Source organism: Bactrocera dorsalis, chromosome 2 (genome assembly GCF_023373825.1).
Source record: "Bactrocera dorsalis isolate Fly_Bdor chromosome 2, ASM2337382v1, whole genome shotgun sequence".
In the NCBI taxonomy this organism is placed as follows: domain Eukaryota; kingdom Metazoa; phylum Arthropoda; class Insecta; order Diptera; family Tephritidae; genus Bactrocera; species Bactrocera dorsalis.
Window position 1 is genome coordinate 17,536,303 of NC_064304.1, and position 22,531 is coordinate 17,558,833.

General features: G+C 39.4%; 1 protein-coding gene across 3 annotated transcripts in view; it reads left to right on the top strand.

Annotated features, from left to right (window-relative positions):
* The window catches only part of LOC105225749 (dynein axonemal heavy chain 10), a 117,128-nt gene that overhangs the window by 54,928 nt on the left and 39,669 nt on the right, over positions 1 to 22,531 (top strand). For all 3 annotated transcript variants that reach the window (XM_049449517.1, XM_049449518.1, XM_049449519.1), the window contains 13 exons: positions 701 to 821; positions 1,416 to 2,160; positions 3,003 to 3,191; positions 3,776 to 4,009; positions 7,312 to 7,416; positions 8,293 to 8,451; positions 12,782 to 12,892; positions 15,848 to 15,991; positions 18,051 to 18,191; positions 18,256 to 18,495; positions 19,007 to 19,315; positions 19,708 to 19,800; positions 20,276 to 20,436. In XM_049449517.1, coding sequence (XP_049305474.1) covers positions 701 to 821; positions 1,416 to 2,160; positions 3,003 to 3,191; positions 3,776 to 4,009; positions 7,312 to 7,416; positions 8,293 to 8,451; positions 12,782 to 12,892; positions 15,848 to 15,991; positions 18,051 to 18,191; positions 18,256 to 18,495; positions 19,007 to 19,315; positions 19,708 to 19,800; positions 20,276 to 20,436 — 2,752 coding nt within the window. The remainder of the gene's footprint in view (positions 1 to 700; positions 822 to 1,415; positions 2,161 to 3,002; positions 3,192 to 3,775; positions 4,010 to 7,311; positions 7,417 to 8,292; positions 8,452 to 12,781; positions 12,893 to 15,847; positions 15,992 to 18,050; positions 18,192 to 18,255; positions 18,496 to 19,006; positions 19,316 to 19,707; positions 19,801 to 20,275; positions 20,437 to 22,531) is intronic.

Below are 22,531 nucleotides of genomic sequence, written 5' to 3' on the forward strand. Positions count from 1 at the left end.
TTTATAAATCCCTCGCAAAGATCTAAATTGTAGAGAATGCGATCAAGGTATTGGTGAACTTAAGTGTATTTTACTATTTGAACTGGTCAGTAATTGATTATCCTTACTATTGAAGCTCTCGTTTCCATCGCCATACTATAACATCTAGACAATTTGCCGGCAATTTCTCTGAACCCATCACCTTTAATAAAATTTTTAAAATTTATTTGCAATCATATTTTGAATCAGATAACTACGTATCTGCACCACTGTGCACTTGCCCCACTGTAGCACATTTAATGCAAATTACGCAGCGAAAGCGAAATAATGAAAATTTCACATCTTTTCCCTACAAAATCAGTGTCGCCACTGACCGCCGCTAAATGCTACACACGCTCCATCAGACGCTCTCTCCTGTCTCCGCACGCACTTGAGTATTTCAATTTCTTTTTCGATTTCTGAAGATGATTATCGGCACCGCTGCTGCTTATTACACGCTTTCGCTTTATTGTTGTCATTTATGTCCGTATGTATGTATGTTTTTATGTAGCTCGCTGTCCATACTACACCCACAGACAGCACGCACAGTTATGCTTGTGAAATATACCGTTGTTATTATTTATGATTTTGTAATATTGTGGTTACTGACATTGCCAGTCGAATCCTCCTCGAATTTCACTCCTTCTCCTATAACCGCCCATTCAATTTGCCTCTTTTACAGTGCGCGCCAAGGGTCGCGTTGAGAACTGGATGTGCGACGTGCTGGACGAGATGCGACGCTCGAATCGTTTCATCACCAAGCGTGCCATCTATGACTTTGGCACTGATCTGGAAATAACAAGGTAAGTTGCCGGGTCGAACACATTGGGTCACTTCTCGCGTCGCGTACTATGCAGGGGTGCGGGGCACGCGCGAAGGTTAAGGTTTAATGGCTGGCGGGGTTGAAGAGTGCTTAGCAGACACAAAAGTATTTTATTACGCTGTCCAATTGAGCATGACATAACTGCAGGAGTAATGCTGTGCGCTCACTCTCACTCTCACCCTCGCCCTCGCGCCAAAGTTGTCGGTGTGTTGTTGAGCTGTGGTGCGATGCAAAGACTCTGTCATCCTCCACGTTGGCGCACCGCCTGCAACATTTTATTGCTAACAATGAATAATTTTGTCGTTTTCTGGGATTTACATTTTATTACCAGCGATTATGCTGAGAGTATATAATATCGCACTGTACTAACCCAACTCGCACTCCGCGCAATCGTGCTTCAGTCAACCGCAGCAACGCTTTCTTTCCGTTCTTTTCACTTCGCAAATGTGTGTGTGTGTGTTTTAACTCCGCGCGCTACTTATAAGCTCTTTCTCATTTTTACGACGCCTTTATTTCAATTGCAACCCATTTACTCATGCATTTGTCATTTTTTTCGTCGCCTGCTCACCCTCAGACCCGATTGGATGATGAACTACCAGGGCATGGTGGGACTTGCCGCTTCACTTGTCTGGTGGACCGCCGAGGTGGAAGAGGCTTTCGATCAGGCCACCAATCATCACAATATGCGCGCCATGAAGGATTTCCTCGAGAAGCAGAATCATCAAATCGAAGAGTTAGTCATTAAGGTGCGCTCGAATTTGACACGCAACGATCGTTTGAAATTCAAAACCATCACGACAATCGATGTGCATGCACGCGACATCATCGAAGCTTTCGTACGTGATAATATTTTGGATGCCAGCGAGTTCAGTTGGGAGAGTCAACTGCGCTTCTATTGGCTAAAGTTGTACGATAATCTCTATGTTATACAATGTTCGGGTCAGTTCGAGTATGGTTATGAATATATGGGTTTGAATGGTCGTTTGGTCATCACACCCTTAACGGATCGCATCTATTTGACTATAACACAAGCATTGCTCATGAATTTGGGCGGCGCTCCGGCCGGTCCCGCTGGCACGGGTAAGACGGAGACTACCAAAGATTTGGCAAAGGCGATGGCACTGCTGTGTGTTGTCACCAATTGTGGCGAGGGTATGGATTTTCGCGCTGTCGGCACTATTTTGTCGGGTCTAGCTCAGTGCGGCGCTTGGGGCTGTTTTGACGAATTCAATCGCATCGACATCTCGGTGTTGAGTGTGATTTCTACACAACTGCAGACTATAAGAAATGGATTGATAAGGAAGCTGGACCGCATCATTGTAAGTGGCTGCTTCAGCATTTTATATTTAGCGTTTCTAATATATGTATATATGTCTCTGTAAAGTATTAAGTTTAATGATAAAAATAATGCGCACAAAAAATAAAATATTGAAAGTATGGTCTACATTTAGGATTACATCGTGTTAGTTCTAGGGTAATAAACATTGAGAAAGAAAGACTGGAGCTTCAGTTAACATTCTTGCGAGAAGAAAACCTTGCAAAATAGGCATATATACATTAGAGAGGATCGATTTAAAGGGAGCCAAAAATGAATAAAAATCAAAAATTAGGGAAATGTTCTAGGGTTCATTCTGAACAACTTTGGCGCAAGGCCGGCTTCGAAGGGTTACTGAGAGTGAACCAGCAGTCTTGACAAACTAACAGAAGTTATGATTGAGTTTTATAAAATAAAGACAAATAATACTAACAATTTATTTCCAAAATTTGTTCTTATGATATCAAGATCACTCATCCTAAATGTATGCTATGACCTTTTTTTTACTTAAGGATGGCAAAATATTTCGTAGGAATAAATTTTAGCGGCGATGAGAGGAGGGTGTATTTGAAATAATTAGGAAATTTTTTAGAAACATATTTTTCCTAGGAGTAAGGGCATCGTAATTAATGAATTGATGAATGATAAAAAAAGTGTAGGAAGCTAAAATATTTTGGATTAGTATCTTCATTTTATATGATTCAAGCAATTCACTTGAAAAAACACTCTAAGCCTAAAATACCTAAACTTAAATTTTAAATAATTAAACTTTCTGTATCCATTACATACAAGCAGAACTTCAATTTCACAAAACATATATACTCTAATCTGCTTCGCTTTTCGCAGTTCGAAGGTGGCGACATTAAACTCGACCGCAAAGTTGGCGTCTTTGTCACCATGAACCCTGGTTATGCCGGTCGTACAGAATTGCCCGAATCAGTTAAAGCGCTCTTCCGGCCGGTGACCTGCATTAAGCCGGATTTGGAGTTAATCTGTTTAATATCCTTATTCTCCGATGGATTTTTAACGGCTAAGGTGAGTTAACATTATTGACACTCAAGCTTGCAACCCGCGCCACACGAGCCTAAAGCAGCATATTCAAAACTGCCAGTTCGGTTATTGGTGATACTTAAGAAAGTGTGCTCTTTATTAACCTCCAACCATTTATTTTTGCCGATGTCAACGATTATGCTAACAGCTTGTTGTTGCTGGTTGCAAGTAGGTATATACAACAGTATGTTCCACTTTATGCGCCCACAATGTCTCCATATGCTCAAGTCATAATATCATCATAACAATAATGCGATTATTAAGTTACCAAAATGCTGCGCACAAGACAAACACTTCTGGCGGCAATAACAACAACAAAGGCTGTGTGGGAAGTTGCAACCAGGAACCACCATTGTTTGCGCAATAAAAGCTGATTTTACGCACACGCACACATGCACACGCTAACCCGCAAAATAACAAACTTCCAATCCACCTCCAGCTCCCTTCCCCCTACTACGCACGGCAACACTTTCGTCCGCGCTGAAACACTTTCACCGCAAACATTCTAATAACGCGCTTTCGTTTTTTGTGCAAAATTTTAATAATAATAACGGTAATTATTTTTAAAGGTACTTGCCAAGAAAATGACAGTACTGTACAAGCTGGCGGAGGAGCAACTCTCCAAGCAATGCCATTACGATTGGGGTTTGCGTTCGCTGAACTCGGTGCTGCGCATGGCGGGTGTGATGAAGCGCGCGTCGGAGGATCTACCCGAGGCTGTTGTTCTCATGCGTGTACTGCGTGACATGAACTTTCCGAAATTCGTCTTTGAGGATGTGCCATTGTTTTTGGGACTTATTAAGGTAAGTAAACCCATTTACAGTTACTGTATTAAACTGCCGCAGGGACGTGTTGTCAACGCGCAGGCAAATCATATTCAACAAATATATACACACATATATCATATGTTATATATAATGAATACATATGTGTATATATGCTTCTAACCGTGTGTTAGTACCTTGAAAAACAATTTGAATTCGAGTTAGCCTCATTGCGAGTGAAGTAGGCGCACGTGCAACGCATACAACGGAATTCCGTTGGTGTATACGTCAAGCATTGAATGACAGCTCTATGCGACAACAATGTACTTCATAGGAAAGTAGGCTTATCGAATTACTCGCATACATAGGTTGCCTTTCATGTTTAGGGGTTTGGCAAGCCTAGTGTTTAAGATTGGCAACTCACATCTTTTTCGTAAATTTAATATTTTTGTTGTTAGATATTTATTTTGTGCTGTTTACAGTAACTTGAAATATTCATCTCGGCCAAAAAATTAAATCAAATCGCGAACACGATTATTTTTTGCTACTTTCAGCGTAGATTAACTCAGCTTCAGTACATCGATGAACTTAATTGCATTTTTGGTAATGAAGTTTCATCAAAGACCGGTGTTTATCGATGTTATAGTGAATTCAATCGAGGTCTTAGATCCCTCCAAGACATATTTCTTGAAGGCCGTCTAAAATCACTGGTTCTTCCGAAAACCTTTGAAGCTGTCCAGGAACTGATATTAAAAGATCGTCATGTCTGCTATCGAGAGTAGAGATAACTGTAGGTATTTATAGGACCAGCCTGCACTCAATACTTCATGAACAAATGACTGTAAAAAGTATTTGTTTTCGTTTGAGTCCACACAAATTGTCGATCGCTCAAAAAACGGTTATTGAAGACCGCATGGTTTTAAGATACCTCACTTATAGTGCAAAAGTGCATCGAAAATTGGTTCAAACTTATGCAAAAGTATATATGATAGATCCTAATGGAGAATATTTTGAAAAACAATACCGCGATTTTCGATTATTAAAATTTGTTTTGGTTCTATAATCCCGAAATATAAAAGGCAACCTACGTATACTTCTTAACAGTCTAGGTAGGGAAGTAAGTATATTAGTACATATATGTAGTTATGAGGGTACTATCACATCAGCTTTAACTGTATACTTATATGTATGTAAATTTCTTGATAACATACTTACCGGCATTTGGGTAAACATCTATTCATATGTGTATTAAATTCATATCACGAAAAATTTTATTCGGTTTTGCTTTGCGGTGAACTTCATGTACATACCATACCAATTTTCATGGTTGGCAAATGGTTTGGAAAGTGTGTTACTTTAGTTAAAATTAAATACTTACCTACATTTAGGGAAATACTAAAAACAATCATGAGCATATGCATAAACAGAAATAATGTTACTTTCTACACTACCCAGTAGGAAATAAGAACGGGTGTATAACGTAATGCCGACAAACGAAATCTCGAAATTCAGAATCCCGACAGTCAAAATACCGACAAACCAACAAAAGGTGGCGTTTTTCGTTCGAGGCCCTGCGGCGTTCGCACTCCGGTTACGAACACGCTAGGGCCTTCTCGACCTGGTCTTTCCAAAGGACTGGAGGTCTTCCTCTTCCTCCGAGGGTACTGTGTCGAATACTCTCCGAGCTGGAGAGTTTTCATTCATTAGAACGATAGGACTTAGCCAGCGCAGCCGTTGTCTGTTAATTCGCTGTATTATGACATTGCCGTCGTATATCTTATACAGCTCATCGTTCCATCAACTGCGGTATTTGCCGTTGCCAATACGCAAAAGATTATAAATCTTCCGCAAAACCTTTCTCTCGAAAACTCGTAGAATTTATTTCTCTTTGTTTGAAAGGTTGCCATATAAAGAGTATTTTTCAGCACTTATTCAGCTTAAAAAACTGACAGCTGAATAAAACACTGAGTGCCAAAGTGATTTTAAAAGATTTAAATGAAATTACACTGTATTTCGACGGGATTCCTTCGAACTATGTGAATCGCGATTCGAATAAATTTTACAGAATTAAAATGAATTGGTTGTTATCTTCTAAGTTTTTAGGTACTCATTTCCAAGCCTCATTTATTCAAGTTAACTTCTGTTTAATTTTCATACTAGAGTGGAATGACTTTGGATGACTATCAATTTGATCCATATCTGGAAATGTAAACAAATACAGATTGACAATGACTGTAGAACTTCTTTACACTTTTTCATTCTTGCTGGTATATTCTAAAAAGAAAGAGGTGATTAAAATTTTACAGTTATCCTGTCAATAATTTATAAAGCACCAAATATAATAAAAATACATTAGGACATTGAAGAAGAACCCACCCATCTTTCCACCGACCACCAAATGTCTTCTAAACTTTTTTGCATTATTTCCTGCCTGCATGGTCCTCTCATTTAAATCTCATCAAATTTTCTCTATTGTGAAACTCTAGTATTTCCTACCGGGTTACACTAAAACAGTTATAAAACTATCAACATTTGCCGCATGCGAAACGTTCGTTGTTGCCACCATAGTTGAATATCATTCCAGTCTTTCAAGTTTTTTTAGTCAGATCTTTGGCGAAACTTTGCTTTGGTTTTTACTTTATTTTTAGTCTTAAAATTGTAATGATTTTCGCAATGGTTTGTTTCAATATGGCATTGCTCGTATATGAGGCTTCTTATTAAAACTTAGGTAGCGTTCAAACTGCTAATAATTACTTTAAAGTTTGGAACTACATATTTAATATTAAATTCTTAATTACTTGAAGTTGAGTTGCTGTAATTGGAGTAGCAAGTGCGAACAATTAGGGGCAAAAAATTTCATACCATGTACAAATACCCCTCGAAGTAACTTTTTTCACTATCATGAGACAGGCTACGCTTTAAACTTCCATTGTACAGTTTACTATTGGCTGCTCAGCATCACTTGAGCATATGTGCACCACCAGTACTTGTCTCCTCCCGAAAATGCTAAAGGTTATAGTTCGTCCTTCCCTTTTATATAGCCCACATCAACTCCAGTTCAATTAGTATGAACGCGACACAACCAAAATTTTTTCTAATGCAAATTGTTCGACTTTTCTGAAAAAAAAGCGAGACCACATCAACAAATCTCTAGCTTTTATAGACCACCGAAAAATCTTCTTGGTTCACAGCGAAAGGCTGATGTTTCCTTTTCAATGGCGCGTTTTTTACGTAGCGGGACTCAAACCCATTGCATAACCCTGGAGAGAGAACATAACAATATCCAAATATATTTAGAATTAAAAATAAAACTAATTGACGTAAATTTCTTTTCACCCCAGGACTTATTCCCAGGTATTGATTGCCCACGCATTGGTTATCCGGATTTTAATGCCGCCGTACGACACACGCTCGTTACCGACGGCTACGTGCTACTCGCCGATCAGGTAAGTTAAAGCTCAAAACTGATATTCATAGCTCAACACAGTCCGCAACTATGTATAAATTATAAGATCCTTTGATATCTTCCAAAATATTACTTCACTTAATATTTTGTGCCAACGCTAACCGCACTTCACTGACACTTTCGAAGTTCTTTGCAATGTCAACTGCTTGACACTTCAGCACCTACTCAAAAGCGGTGCTCAAAGCCACAGCAAGCTTTCTTTTGAGTCTTTCCCGGGGCATTCGCGCAAATGCCTGTCGGCCAAGAATTTTAAGTGGAACAAGTGGATGCTTTAGATAATTTGTGAATTGTGCGAAAAGTAACGGGCAAACGTGAAAAACCGCTGCCTGAAATATACACAAGTCAAGCGGAGAGAAGACAAAGCGCGCGCTGTAGTTGAGCGCAAATGGCGCCTCGTCTTATAGTCAATCTTACTGTGTCAGCGAAGTGCTTTTGTTTCGGCTTTGTATAGCATTCTCCGGCATTCCTGTTGCGGTTCGCTTTGAGCCACGCCATTGAAACATAACGGACACATAACTGACACATTGACGCATTGCATTAAGCGCGCTGCCACAGTGCGGAATGTTGCAAAGCATTTTCGTCATGACTTTTTTTTTTTTGGGCGTATATCTTTTTTAAAGCAAAAATATTTCCTCACCCACACTTTTTGTATTTCTTATTTTTCACGCCAACTTTCAAAAACGTCGACACACAACCGACCAACGCCATCGCCATCACTTATCGTCAACGTCCATTTGCAACTCAACAACTCGTCAACTCATCAAATGGTCAACTACTGAAATGGATGACTGCGAACCTACTGCACTTTAATGGTTTTACCCCCAATACACGCCCAACACCGAACACCGCAACGCAGGAGGACAAAGTGGTGCAAATGTACGAGACCATGATGACCCGACACTCGACTATGATTGTTGGACCAACAGGTGGTGGCAAGACTGTCGTCATAAATACACTAATTAAAGCACAATGCCACATGGGTCTGCCCACCAAGTGCACCGTACTTAACCCAAAGGTGAGTCTACCGTTACCTGCTTGCTTACTTAGTCGTATCTACTCGTAAAATACAGCACCGAAGCGACGAACAATTAAAACAAAAGCAAACGCAGTAAGGCATTAGCAAAATATTCAACTTGATAAAAGTCATCAAAAACACAACAACAACAAATAGCATAAATGTTGAACAAAAATAAGCAACAACAAGAGTAGCAAGGATTTGCAGTAGTTTGTTGTTACTAGCTGGCAACTGTTTTCTGGCTTCAATGGCTTTTGTGCCTTTGCTTTTGATCCCACTGACCAACCAACCAACCAAGCAACTGGCCAAGGCACCACCGTCCAACAAGCCCACCATCAACCGAGCAAAGGTCAGCCAACCTTGACTCGTCTACAACAGCTACGTGGCATGTTGTTGAGGCATCTGCCGTCCCGTTACAAGCAGCCTGGCCTTTGTCATTTGTCCGGTTGGCTTCCGTTTATGCTCGCTCAAATTAACGCCTTCCTCCCCGCTTGCGCCTCACACACACTCAGAATGCAGTTGCTGCACTCTTTTGTTTTTTTTCTGCCGTTGCTTGGCGCCGGACGGTGGCTTGTAAAGGTGGTTCCGGTTATTAGCCGAGGATTTTGTAATTTGCGTAATTGCATTTGCAACCTTCACACGCGTTCAACAATTGTGCGGAGTTTTTTTCCCCCATTATTTTATATCACTCTTAATTACTAAGGCCCATTATGGACAATGAATTGAAATCACATTGCTCTCAAGTGCAGGGCTATGCCCATGCATGTGTACCGTTCAATTCGAAATTGCAAAGTGCAATGCGAAAATGCGAATAAAATAGAAAATGCTAGCAAAGTAGAGGGAAAAAATAAAGTCCTTGTAACTTTCATTGTAGATAATTGTGCATTAATTGGAACACTATTGAATATTTAGGAATCAGTCGGTGAAAAGCATTTGATAATTAACAAATAATAGTAACTGAAGGATATGCGAATATTCTGCAAATGAAGTGAGTTGAGGTTTATTTTCCAGCAGAAGGTATATTATGGTAGATGGTTTTAGTATTCAGTAGTTTGGATAGTGAAGGGTGGTCTATTTGGAGGTTACCTAATTTTTTAAAGAAAAATCACAGAAATCGCAAATTTAATGGAAATTCGAGCAAAAATGGTCGCTTTTGACGGTTACGTTCTCATCGGAATCATTTTTAAAGAAATATGGGTCTTTGGAAGGCCCACAAATCACACCAAACCGGTGGCGAATCGACATTCCACAGTTGACTAATTAAGTTGACCAAAAGTTGAGCGAAGCGCCCAAATATATTTTGTATACCTTGTTCAGGCGTAACATGAGAGCTTCACACAACTCACGCGTGTTGGTGTTGGGTTAGAAAGATAAGATTTTGTACCAAAAATATTTCTCATTTTGTCATTGCTTGACTTTGTATTGTTTAATCACGCTTCAAAGATGTTTTACAACATTTCTTCTACAAGTATGAAAGCGCAAGTCTACTAAAAATGTGAATCTCCAGACTCAGAGTTGTCAATCACGTGAACTTTTGAGTTTGTCGATACCGTTGAGGTAAGATAGGTAACAGTGAGGGATAGATTGGATGTGTAGAAAACCAATTATGGAAAAAATCCGTAAGTTAATGGATATCGTTGAGTCCGAACATTACGCAAAAATTGCTTAAACTAAACAAGAGCCCTACTTTGCAATAAAACTTTTACTGTTACAAAAATAAGGCAGGATACAAAAACAAGTTCAAAACCTCATGATCCGAATTTCTATCTGCTAATCGTTACTCAATCACTGCCAAATGATGCTTTTTTGAAGATTTTTTTGGATGATTGCTCGTGATGAAAATCGGCTCACTTTTGACAATCTCGGGCAGAAACAGTCGTGATCCAAACGCGGTGAGCTGGCGAAAACGGTGGCCTAGCAGGATTAACGGTCGAGAAGGTTTTGTTTTATATTTTTCATGGGATTTGCAAGGAATCGTATATTATAAGTTGCTCCATAAACCCTTAACTCGAACTTGTGCTTTTAACAATTGAACGATCTGAAGCAATCGGCCAGAAACGACAAGCGTTAGCCAAAAGCAAAGAAAATGTATTCCATCAAAAAACGCCAAGCCCTATACTTCTTACTAATACGATGGTTTCTATGGGAGTGGCATTATGCAATTCAAAATGACAACAAGCCATTAAACAAAAGGGTGCATCAAAATCGGATCTTTCTAACTATGCTAACTAAAACCTTTCATTTATTGCAAAAATAATGGATTATCTTTTACCAAACCTTACATTTTATACAAGTCCTGATTTCCGACCGAGATATTTTAATTTCAGCTCACCAAAACCGGGCAGTAGAGGTGAAAATTACAAGATGTTTCCACTTTGCCTTCTTCCATAGAGCTCGGGTGAAGAAGCTCTTTTTGTCCAAAGGTCCTGCACTAGAAGGCAAAAGGACTTTGGAGAACCGACTTGCTTCCAAACAGATGCAATTGAGATAAGAGTTCCCTGTCTCTCATCAACTTTGCAGTTAGCGACGATTTCGGTGTGACCGGGTACCCCGGTTATCGGAATTAATACACTCTTACCTAAGGGAAGCTGCACTGCGAAACTATACATCTACTGTTAACTTGATGCTAACTCCACTTGGAATAGGGTAAAGAGGTTTGATAGCCTGAAAAGACTCCACCTCATACCCTCCATACTTCGCTTAATCCAAAACAATGTTCATTGCATCTCTTCTCCAACAGCTTCGTGCCGCCTACCTTCTCACAGGTATGAGCAGAGAGCTAGGAAAAGGTTCCGCGATGCAGTGATCTACATCGTAAACAATGCAATCGGAGTTCTATACTTTTCTATAATTCATTATTTTTTTCAGGAGCTGAAACAAGTATGTACATAGCGTTATAACAAGCCATTATATTTCACAGTCGACCATAGAATAGACGTTTTGAGATTAAGAATTATAGAATTGTGATTACGAGTATTATTGCTAACAAGTTAATCTATAGTTTGGGAAAATTGTTTTTCATCAAAACTCTTGGTTAAAGTTCATTTAGAAAATTTTCTAAGGTTACCCTTGATTTTCTACTCACCGAACCGAAATATTATAAAAATAAAATATAAAAAATATCTAATATTTTTAGAGATTTTGTTCCAATTTCCGAAGTAATTTGGAGGTGTTAAGGTTTTTGGTGAATATATGACAATTTTAGATGCCACAAAAGACTTGTTAAAAAAGAAAATAAATAAAAACATCATGCATCAATTGCCAAAGATTAGTAAATTTCTGAAACTTCAAGCGTCATTTGCAGGTTTTTTCAACATTTTTTCATTCCATCATCATCTCTACTAGCACTTTCCCTTCCCAATTTTCACCGTTCATATGTATATAAATAAACTTAATTTCGTTCATTTCTGCATATTTCAATTTCACTTTTTTTAAATGCGGCTCTGCTTTTGCATCGGTGGTTTTCGCCAATTCTATGCTATTATGACCGCCAGAGACAGCCTTGACGCTCTTCTCGCGCACCTCAACATGTCAGCGGCAACGTTGACTCTTCAATAATCATACTACTTCAATATTGCTATTAATACAACACGCTTATTGTTGTTGATTTTGCTGATATTTCTTACGTTTTGTTGTTGTATATTTATACATAAAATATTTTGATGCATCAAAATGTATGTATGTCGGTGAAAACTGCATAAATTTCGGACTTATATCTATAGTTCAAAAGAGCTCCCCGCAGGAAAGGAATAGGACTTAACAATATTAAAGTAGTAGTAAATGCTTTGTGAGTCTTAAGTTCTTGTATAGCAAATTTTCCAGTGGTCGTCATCAAAAGGAGGTCTCTCATCAGAGGCAGTTTTCTTCTTTTCATTGGCGGTTTGTTTTACGTGGCGAGGTTACTTGGTCTAAGACCGGAAGTCGTGAACTGATTGCGCCATATGTAAAAGAATCGTTTCTAGCCACTTTCAAGTGAACGGCGCTCAGAGAACTTTCCTTACTTACGTGAACTTCTACACATAGCTCCATCCTCCATCAGTGATACAAATTAAAGAATATTTACTCCATTTATATAACATTTAAGCGACTAGTTGGTCGCAGAAACATAACATATTCCTACAGGTCACTTGGACACCACGACAAAGCACTTTTATATAATACAGCACAAACCTGTATGCGCGTGTGTGTGTATGAGTGCAGCAGCATGCCGATTTGTGAAAACTTTTTTTGATAATATCGTTTTGTTTTTTATTGTTTTTGTTGTTGTCAATCGATTTTATCAATTTTTCGTTTACCTTAATTTGATGCGTACAATTTTTATTTATTGCAGGCCTGTTCGGTAATCGAATTATATGGTTACCTCGACATGGATACACGCGATTGGATTGATGGATTATTTTCGAATATATTTCGTGAGATGAATAGGCCGACCGAGCGCGAGGTAAAGTGCAATGCTAGACAATATAAATATACACAGCGTCAACGGTATGCAAATACATACATACACATGTATAAAATATATATTCATATACATTAATGACTTAAATACATATATATATAGCTTTGAAACGTTTATCGCATTTTTATGACAACATAAAATATATACACACTCATATTTGAAATGAAATCGTCATTTTTAAGAGCAGAACAAGCGAATTATTTGGCATACAGTGACCTCTTTTGCATTTTAATCACTCCCTGCAGTTTTCTGTTCCATGTCGTAAAACCGATAGTTTGCGCAAGAGACTATACCCATATTGCACGAGTACTTCCTAAGTCTGCAGTGCCCTAGATAGAGCGCGACAAAGAGACGGAATTTGTCTCGCGGGAGGTTGATCGTATCTATAAACTATGCAAGGTTGTAACCTCTTAGTAATAGCTTGGCGTGGGGCATTCCTGTTGCTGCCACCAGTGCTGTTTTCTCCCCACTCTTCTTCGTGCAGAGCAACTCCTTAATGGTGTAGAGCACCATCGCAATTCTGGTTTCATCATTATGGAAGCTTCCGCAAAGCGGGCTAGTTTGTCGGTCAGTCCTGGCATCCAGATCAGATGTTCACGATTGCAAACTGATAGGCGGTTTAGCCTTACTATACACTTCTCCACTAATAGCGCTTTGACCTCATAAGCTGAGGCCGCTTCACAATCGCTGAATATAGCGATACGCTGGTTGTGATGGAGATTTATTTCTGCACACTGACTTATAGCAAAGGCTTCTGCTTGAAAGATGTTCGGAATATGTGCCATTGGTATGCGATCCCGAAATGCTTGCCTTAATGACTTCCACTGGACAGTGCTACCCCTCAGTAATAGATCAAGCGTGAAGTCACTACACTCCGCCTTACTGTCGAGAGTCACTCTAAACTTCTTTGTAAAGTTTACCCTCTTCGTAATGTCATCCCTTGAAAGAAGGCCAGTACTGTGTCTTACCCTTAGACCTTCATTTGATAAGGCGACATTACCTTCCTTTTACAAAACCCTCTGCTGCTTTTAATCACTGGATGCAGCGGTATGAGCTCTAGCATCTCAGGCGATAATCTTCAGCGAATATTGATGTTAAATGGCCGGAGTAGCATCCAAGTGCCACAGACTCAACACTCGAAATAATTCACTCTATCATACCTTCAATTAATTGATTAGTTCGTTGGCTGTGTGGCATGATCCCACCATCTTGTATTAACCAAAAGTTAACCACATTCTCCAAATCAGGCACGAAAAAGTCATTAAGTGCTTTGTCTCTAACAACGCTTCAACAATGGCTTTGGACTATCCACACTCCAAATTTAACAACTGCAACCATACGTAAGCTCCATCGTTGAACAACATTTTCTTACGAACTCGCTTGATAGACTTTCGGTTTCAATTCTTGCACGAGTTGGATTTCGTAAGAACGCGAACCAGATCTTTTGCCAAAACCTTCCATAAATTGGTTGGCTAACTGTCAAAAGAGAGACGAGTTGACTATTAGCACACAAAAATCATCATTTGCACACACTGTATGCTAAAGCAATGCCAATTGTGATTACATTCACAAAAGTGTGTCAACTACCCCCTCCTCGCACCAAATTTGCACACCCACACACACTTGCCCACAACACTATTTGTCGTTTTTACCGTTGCATTCAAATTTTAACTGGCATTTTTGGGCATGCGGCGTCGGTGGATACAGGTGCAAATTTGATTGGCACATTTCGACTTAAAATTGATTGACGCGCATTTTTGATTGTTCAATTTGATGTGCCACTTTTACTGCCACAAAATAAATATAATAAAATGAAAAATAATTAATATTGCTGCTTTCATATAAAATTGAATAAACATCAACCCACAGCAAAAAAATAAAAACGCTAAGTGGCAACTCTTATTACTAAAATTTTGGGAGGTGAATTCCTCGCCTTGAATGGTGACCGCACTCACCTCCACGAGCATCATTCACGGTGAAATCACAAACGCAGAAAAGATTTTATGTCAATGTCAACTGACGTGGCACTGCTGCGGCGCTGGCTTTGACGCCCTTAACCACCAGGCGTGTGTGGCGCGCACTGCTTGCCACATCTTTAAGAAAATACGCTTTGTTACTTTGGTGCTTGTTTGTGCGCTGAAGCAAGCACTCACAAGAGCAGCAACAACAAAAGCATTGCAGAAATATAAAGAATGTGCGCAAAGCTCTGACGCGTCGAAGTCAAGAGCATTTCGATGTTGCATACAAACGCCTGCACACCACCGAGGCACCGAGCTGGGTTTTCTGCACTGTCAAAGTTGTTATGTGGCTGGAGTAAGCGTTGCAACCCACCTATATGACTATGCCACCGACGTGTCACATGCTTGGGTTTGAGTGTGTGTGTTTGTGTGGGTATTTGCGACTCTTTGCAACACACGGCGACAGTGGCCACATAATCAGCCAAGTGGAAATCACACTTGCAAGTCGCGCTAATAAATCCTGAGGCAACACAGCTGCCACTCTGACAGCGCGAAACAATAGACCGACGCGCCACGTCGAGCTCTTCAGGTTCTATAGAGAGAGGTTAGAGAGTGAGTGAAAACAAAAATGTCACCTATGATTGCAATGTCAATCACAGCAGGTGCTAGGTGCTGCCAACCTACATGGCTAGTAGATAAAGCGGTGTGTGGGGTCGCCTGCTTTCAACACCGCGCACGCCTAATTTCCGCTTCCACGAGGTCGCTGGTTTTCAATCTCGCCACTATCGATGCTGTAATACCCATGTGCTACATGCAACATCGACACAAGCGGTTACATGGCATGTGGCAAGTGGCAAGTTGCAAGTGGCAAATGACAAACTAATACAATCAGCCTAATGCATGCATCCGCTGTGTCGCGCACGCTGCAACATATTTCCATCTAACTGTGTGTGTGTTACACACTTCCTTTAATCGACAGGAACGCCGTTATGTCTGCTTTGATGGTGACGTCGACGCGCTGTGGATCGAGAACATGAACTCCGTTATGGATGATAATAAGCTGTTGACATTAGCGAATGGCGAACGCATCAGATTGGAAAGCTACTGCGCGCTGCTGTTCGAGGTAAGTACCACACACATACACATATAAATATGTATTCTCAGAAGGCCGCACCCCATGGCTAAGTATGAAGGGCGTTTGTGGCATTCAATGACAAGCAGCAGCAGGTGAACTAACTATGTACTTAGCATGCTGGCAGTTTTCAGCAACGATTATCAGTGTAACATGCCACACCAGCCGCTTGCCTGCAATAATACATACAAACATACTTAGGAAAAATATGCAAAAACCTTTTTTTGTGGATCCAGTGATAAATGGCGTTGTAATGAGACGGCGGTAGTCACTCAATACATACCGGTACATATGCGCTTGGGCACAGTTCAGCTCAGATAAAGATTTCTATGTTCCCGAAAAAAGTATACGAAGGTACAATCATGAAGGGTATTGAAAGCCCAATAAATATATGTACTACTATTTTGAGCATCTTAATCTTAGAGAACTGAAGTAACCTACTACCTGAAATTAGTTTGAGAGATCGAAAAGTTACAGAATGAACTTTGCTTCTTGGTTCCAAGATAGACAAAATTATCTACGACTTCGAAGTTTTAACTATCAACAGGGACGTGGAAGGATCACAGGAGATATTTTGCCTTGCCCTCGTTCACTATCAGACCCATTTGCTTCGCTTCCTTATCTAGTCTGTAGAAAGCAGAAGTAACAGCGCGGTTCTTGAAGCCTATGATTCATCGGAATACGCCAGCAGCTGTACTCTCTTATACATAGAAGATTGTAGTATATTGCTCGACGCCAGTTTATACAGCCGTATTAGTTTTGCGAGGATACCAAATCCAGACATAGCGGCATAAAGGCAGCTTCTTTTCATGCTGTCAAAAGCAGCTTTGAAATCGACGAAGAAGTGTTGTGTATCGATTCTCTTTTCACGGGTGTTTCCCAAGATCTGGCGCATGGTGAATATCTCGTCAGTCGTTTATGTTCCACATCTAAAGCCACACTAATGAAGTCCAATCAGATTATTGACGGTGGGCCTTAATCATTCACACAGTATGCTCGATAAAACGATGTAAAGGAGGGAACATCCGATATATTGTCATCGATTGGGGAATCGGGTTCATCACTTCCTAGCGTTCTGCTTTCACTGCCATTTAGCATGCTAGAGAAGTGTAACCTCCATAATTTTAATATACTATGAGCATCAGTCAATAGATCACCTCTGGGGGTTTTACAAGAGTATGCTCCGGTCTTGAAATCTTTTGTTAGTCGCAGCATCTTTTCGTAGAATTACCACTGTCATCCAGCTTGTCACCCTCTACGTACTGACGCATTTCGGCCCCTCTCTTTTTTTGCCTAAAATAGGTTTCGCTTCCCCCTTCAATTAATGCAATTTGACTGCTTCATACTTCCTCTACGCCGATACTCTTGATAACCGCGATATCCCCCGAACATGTTTTGACCGAATTCAAAACTAATTGTTTCCTTCGCGAAGTTAAGTCTTTCTGTAATAAATCTTATGAAACCTTAAGAGTCTGTTCCTAGTTATTGTGCCTCACACACTTTAAACATAACTTTTACTATCGACTTTATTCTATAATTGTTTTCAATACTGACACTGGTTAAAGATAAACGAGTTTTTCTGCCGTTTTGAAGTTATGATTCTTACAATAATCAGAGATCTAAGGGAAGTTCTCTAACTGTATATGTAATAGTATTATCATCGTTTTGTTCTCGTTCAACACTGTACCCATATGTTTTTCTCCTTATTAACCTCCTTACGATTCTTAGTTGTTCTAGCAGATAAAATCGAAGTCATCAGCATTTACAGATAGTCCAAACCTCCTTAAAAAAATTGTCAAACGGTTTGACCTGACAATTTTCCTACGGTAGATCAATATGAAATCACTAAAATAAATAATATTGTTTTTGATATCCAGGGAGATATACTTACAATTTACACTGTATAGATATCCCTCTATATATCACACTAATTTTTCTCTTTGACGACATGCCGAAAATAACCTGTTACTTTTAGCTGCGTAATACTGTATTATCATTTTATATGTATGTATGTCAGTTCCAACTATTTCAACATTTGCATCTTTAATAGGTTGGCAACTTATGGTATGCCTCACCTGCCACTGTTTCGCGCGCCGGCATGGTCTATGTGGATCCGAAAAATTTGCGTTACGCTCCATATTGGCAACGCTGGATATTGACACGGCCCGAGGGCGAACACGCCATATTAAATGTAATTTCACTGGATCTTATTGCACTTTTAACTAAATTATTACAAGTTTGCTAATATTTTGAAGGATTTTTACGAGAAAATAGTCGTGCAAGCGATCGCTTTCATCTTGGAGGGTGTGGATGGCACCTCACAGGGCAACCCATTGAAAATGGTTATTCCGCAAACAGAATTGAATATGGTTATGCAATTATGTCACATGTATGATGCTTTACTGCCTGTGTACACAAATGTAGATGATATAGCCATGGAAGCGCCAGAGGCTATTATTTACGATCAGGACTCAATTGAGTGCGGATTTTTACAAGTGAGTACATATATATATATAAGTGTTATTTGTAAGGAAGTTTATTGTTTTAATAGTTTGAAAAATGTTAATGTTAAGAGAATGGATATACAAATCTCAAAGTTTGTGGTCTCCAAGAGCAAAGTAGCGAGCTTATCAAGAGATAATTGGGTTTATTCGTCGAAGATAACATATACATATGTGTATGTACGATTAGGTTGATCAAAAAATTAAACAAATTTCGCTTCGTACCCTGAAAAATAGATTCTTAGACAACTTTACGAAAATTGTATTTTTTTTGGCTCACCCTAATGTAAAAGTTCCAACTTTGATATTTAAATATCCCTAAATAACGTCTTGTGTGATGATGGATTCTCCTTAAGCTCTAACTATTGATTATTTTACAGATCACTGCATCAATTAATTTTAATTCGAAACTTATCTTGAGCCCAACCTAATCATAACCCGTAAAAAATTATATAACCTCCAAAATGTCAATGAGTAGTCTACTTATTACTTATGTATATTACAGTGTGTCTATTGCTCACTCGGAGCGACACTTATCGAAAGAGATAAGCCAATTTTCGACGAATTTTTGAAACGTATTGCTGGCTTCCCCGCCGTAGCAGACTCGCCGGAAAAACCAGCTACGGGTGGCCAACTGCCGAATAGTAAACCGACGCTATACGAGTACTTCTATAGCCGTGAGAAGGGCTGCTGGATCGCTTGGGAATGGATAGTACCGCAGTATGTACATGATCCGGAAATGAAGTTCAGTGAGATTCTGGTGCCGACTGTGGACAGTACGCGTACCAACAAAACGCTGGCCTTGATGAGTGAGGTATGTGCTAATGAGGCTTTTAAAAACTCTATTCTCGCTTTGAGAATTATTATTACTCATAAAAAAATATTAAAGTAAGGTGATTTGCTGTATATATGATGTTTATAGCAACACAGGGTTGCATTTTCATGCGTTTTTTTTATTATTTGTAAAGTTATTTTGAGAGTAGCGGTTTCTCTATTCAAACATTTTAAAGTTTTATATTATTTTTTTACAAAATGTTGGAAAATAAAAGTTACTCGCCACACTCGGAGAGTAGATATGTCAAATATGACCAACAGCCTTAAATATTCTGCAGAAAAACTTTATTAATATTTACCTTTTTGTTGCATGTACGCCGATTATTGCTGATGCCCCTCTGCTGGACAATGATGCCACCGACCAATGTTTAGATCAAGCGCCCGGTGCTGCTCGTTGGCGAAGCGGGCACATCAAAGACAGCCATGATTTCACAGTATTTACGTAATCTAAATCCGGATTCGAATGTGAGTGATGAACCACTTCGGCACATATAGGCACATACAAATGCAGCTCTGTACAAATACACACGCGCACACGCACACACACACATCATGTTGCATGCAATTGTGGAGGCAGAAATCCATTGCAACCATTTTGTTTGCTCTGTGCACTTTATTAAATACGTTGGCTGCCACTGCCACTATCCATATTGCCACATACTCATATTGCATGTTGCAACATCATGTTGAATACTGGTATTGGCAACAAATTTGCAAACCCAATGCTGGTACGATGAGTCTCTGCCTCCTAACGTTAGTATAGTTGGTGGCCATGTGTTCCGATTTGGTTGTTTGTTTTATTGTTGTAATCGTTGTAATGGCTGTTATTTGGTATTTGCGCTGTGACTCTTTATGCTTGTTTATGTGCTCACTACACACACAGACACAAACACACACACACCTACATACATATGTAGTGATGTTCTTTGGCTTTTTCCAGATCATATTGAATATTAATTTTTCATCGAGAACTTCATCGATGGATGTGCAGCGCACGCTCGAGGCAGCTGTGGAAAAACGCACAAAGGACACATTTGGTCCACCAATAGGCAAGAAGATTGCATGCTTTGTAGATGACATGAATATGCCACAAGTTGATGAGTAAGTCTAAACGAAATTCTCATTTTAACCAACACAGTTGCACTGCGTCCATGTACACCAATGAATCCCATCCAACACACCTATTCACCTACCTCCAGTAACAACAAATAACAAAGCACCCCACACTATTGGATTCCCGTTCGGTTTCGATGACGTTGCATTTTTAGCTAACGGCCGTAAGCCAACACACATTTTGTGTCGCTCTCACCACTACATACGCATATGTGGACCGTGTAACTGTCTACATGTTTGTATATATTAATACGCCCGGCGGTTGCTGTGGCATGTCTGTGGTATTTATTATTAAAAAGGCCTATTACATGCACGCAAACTTGTTGTTGCTGTTGTTTTATACTAAAAATTTCAATAACATTTGTTGCAAATATGTATGTATGTTGCTTTTTGAGTAGCAATCAGCAGCAATAGAAGTTCGAGCTTAATGCACGTGTGGTGTGGAGCTTGACTGCAGAAAATGGGCAGTGAAATTTAATTAAGCATAAAAATTTGCTGAGCAAGTAGCATTTTTGGGGTGTGATTTTTTCCGAAATGTGGCAAGATATAGCAGTTTTATGATCACTCATATTCTTTCAGCTGTGACGACTTATTTTGCGGCCAGCATATTGAAAAATAATATAGGCAAACTGACATGTTTTGATAAAATTCAGGGAGAGTGGCAGTGTTTCAATTAAAGTCCTGCAGAAATTTTGGAATTATGGAAAAAGTTTGAAAAGCGATTAAGAAGAGAAAATCACCACAGTCAAACATCATACAAAACTTCATAATAATATCAGACTATTTGAAGGTAGTGATTACCAGATATTTTCCGATAGAAAAAAAACAAAAAAAAAAACGAAAAAGCATTAACTTCAGCTACACCGAAGCTATATTACCCCAAAGATCAAGATCAAGATAAAACTATATTCTCCCAAGATTGGATTTCAATAGTGATATGATATAGGGATATAAGTATTGTTATGTAGGGATATAAGTATTGTTATACCGACGGGTCCAAAATGGACTGTGAAGTAGTAACGGGGGTATACTCCGAGGTTCTTGACATCTCTCTCTTTTTCTCTTCCTCCGTCTACCAAACATAGCTAACATTCTCCAAACAAGAGTACTAAGCATAGAGAAGACATGTCAAGTTCTATTGAATAATCACGGAAGGATACAGAGAGCTACCATATGCACAGATAGCCAGGCGGCATTGCTAGCCTTGTCATCGCCAAAGATAAACTCCAGCATGATCACCAAATATAGTAAAGTTTTAAGCTCACTGGCAGGTCAACTCTACATGTCCATAATTTGGGTTCCCGATCAGAGAAACATTTTCGTCAACGAAAACGCAAAGTAGTTGGTGAAGTTAGTCTCTCTAGACGAGCCTGAGCCGGAGACAATACCCATTAGCGCTGGAAACTTTCAAGAGACAGCTAAATATGTTTTACACAAATAAGGACTAAGGACTTACTAAATAGGTCCAGAGGAAGTATATAAAGACTTACAACCACCATAATGAGGAATTAGCCATTTAGAGAACCCATGTTAAAATGGGAATGCCTCTTAACCATAATTGTCACAGCTGCAATCTCGAAGGGAGTAAATAAATGTTCTAGATTTACTCTGTGTGTGCAGCTCTATCGTAGTCCCGATGTACAACTCCTGGAATCCATCAGGTACCAAACCTCGAATATCTATCTATAAAAAGCATAACGGAAATAAGTAGAAGCCTGCGCCCTTACCTACCAACTTCATACTATGTATGCTATAATCATCCATTATGAACTATGCTCGAAGATTGTTGCCTAGGCAATAGTCTATGCCGAATTTTGTTATGAGATTTTCTCTAATCAAATCGTTTTACCATAAAAGAATTGGTTTTGATCGATCAGTTCGTATGATACCCTATACTATAGTAGTCCGATAACGGTGGTTGCGAGCAATGAACAGCTCCTTAGGAAGAAAAGGAATTGAGAAAAATTCCGGAAATATTACTCAAAATCTGACGGATAAGTTCGCATATATACTCGTACATATGTGGTGTCTTCAGAAAAGAACGGGAGAGCTCAAATTTCAACGACAGTGTGATCAAAATTTC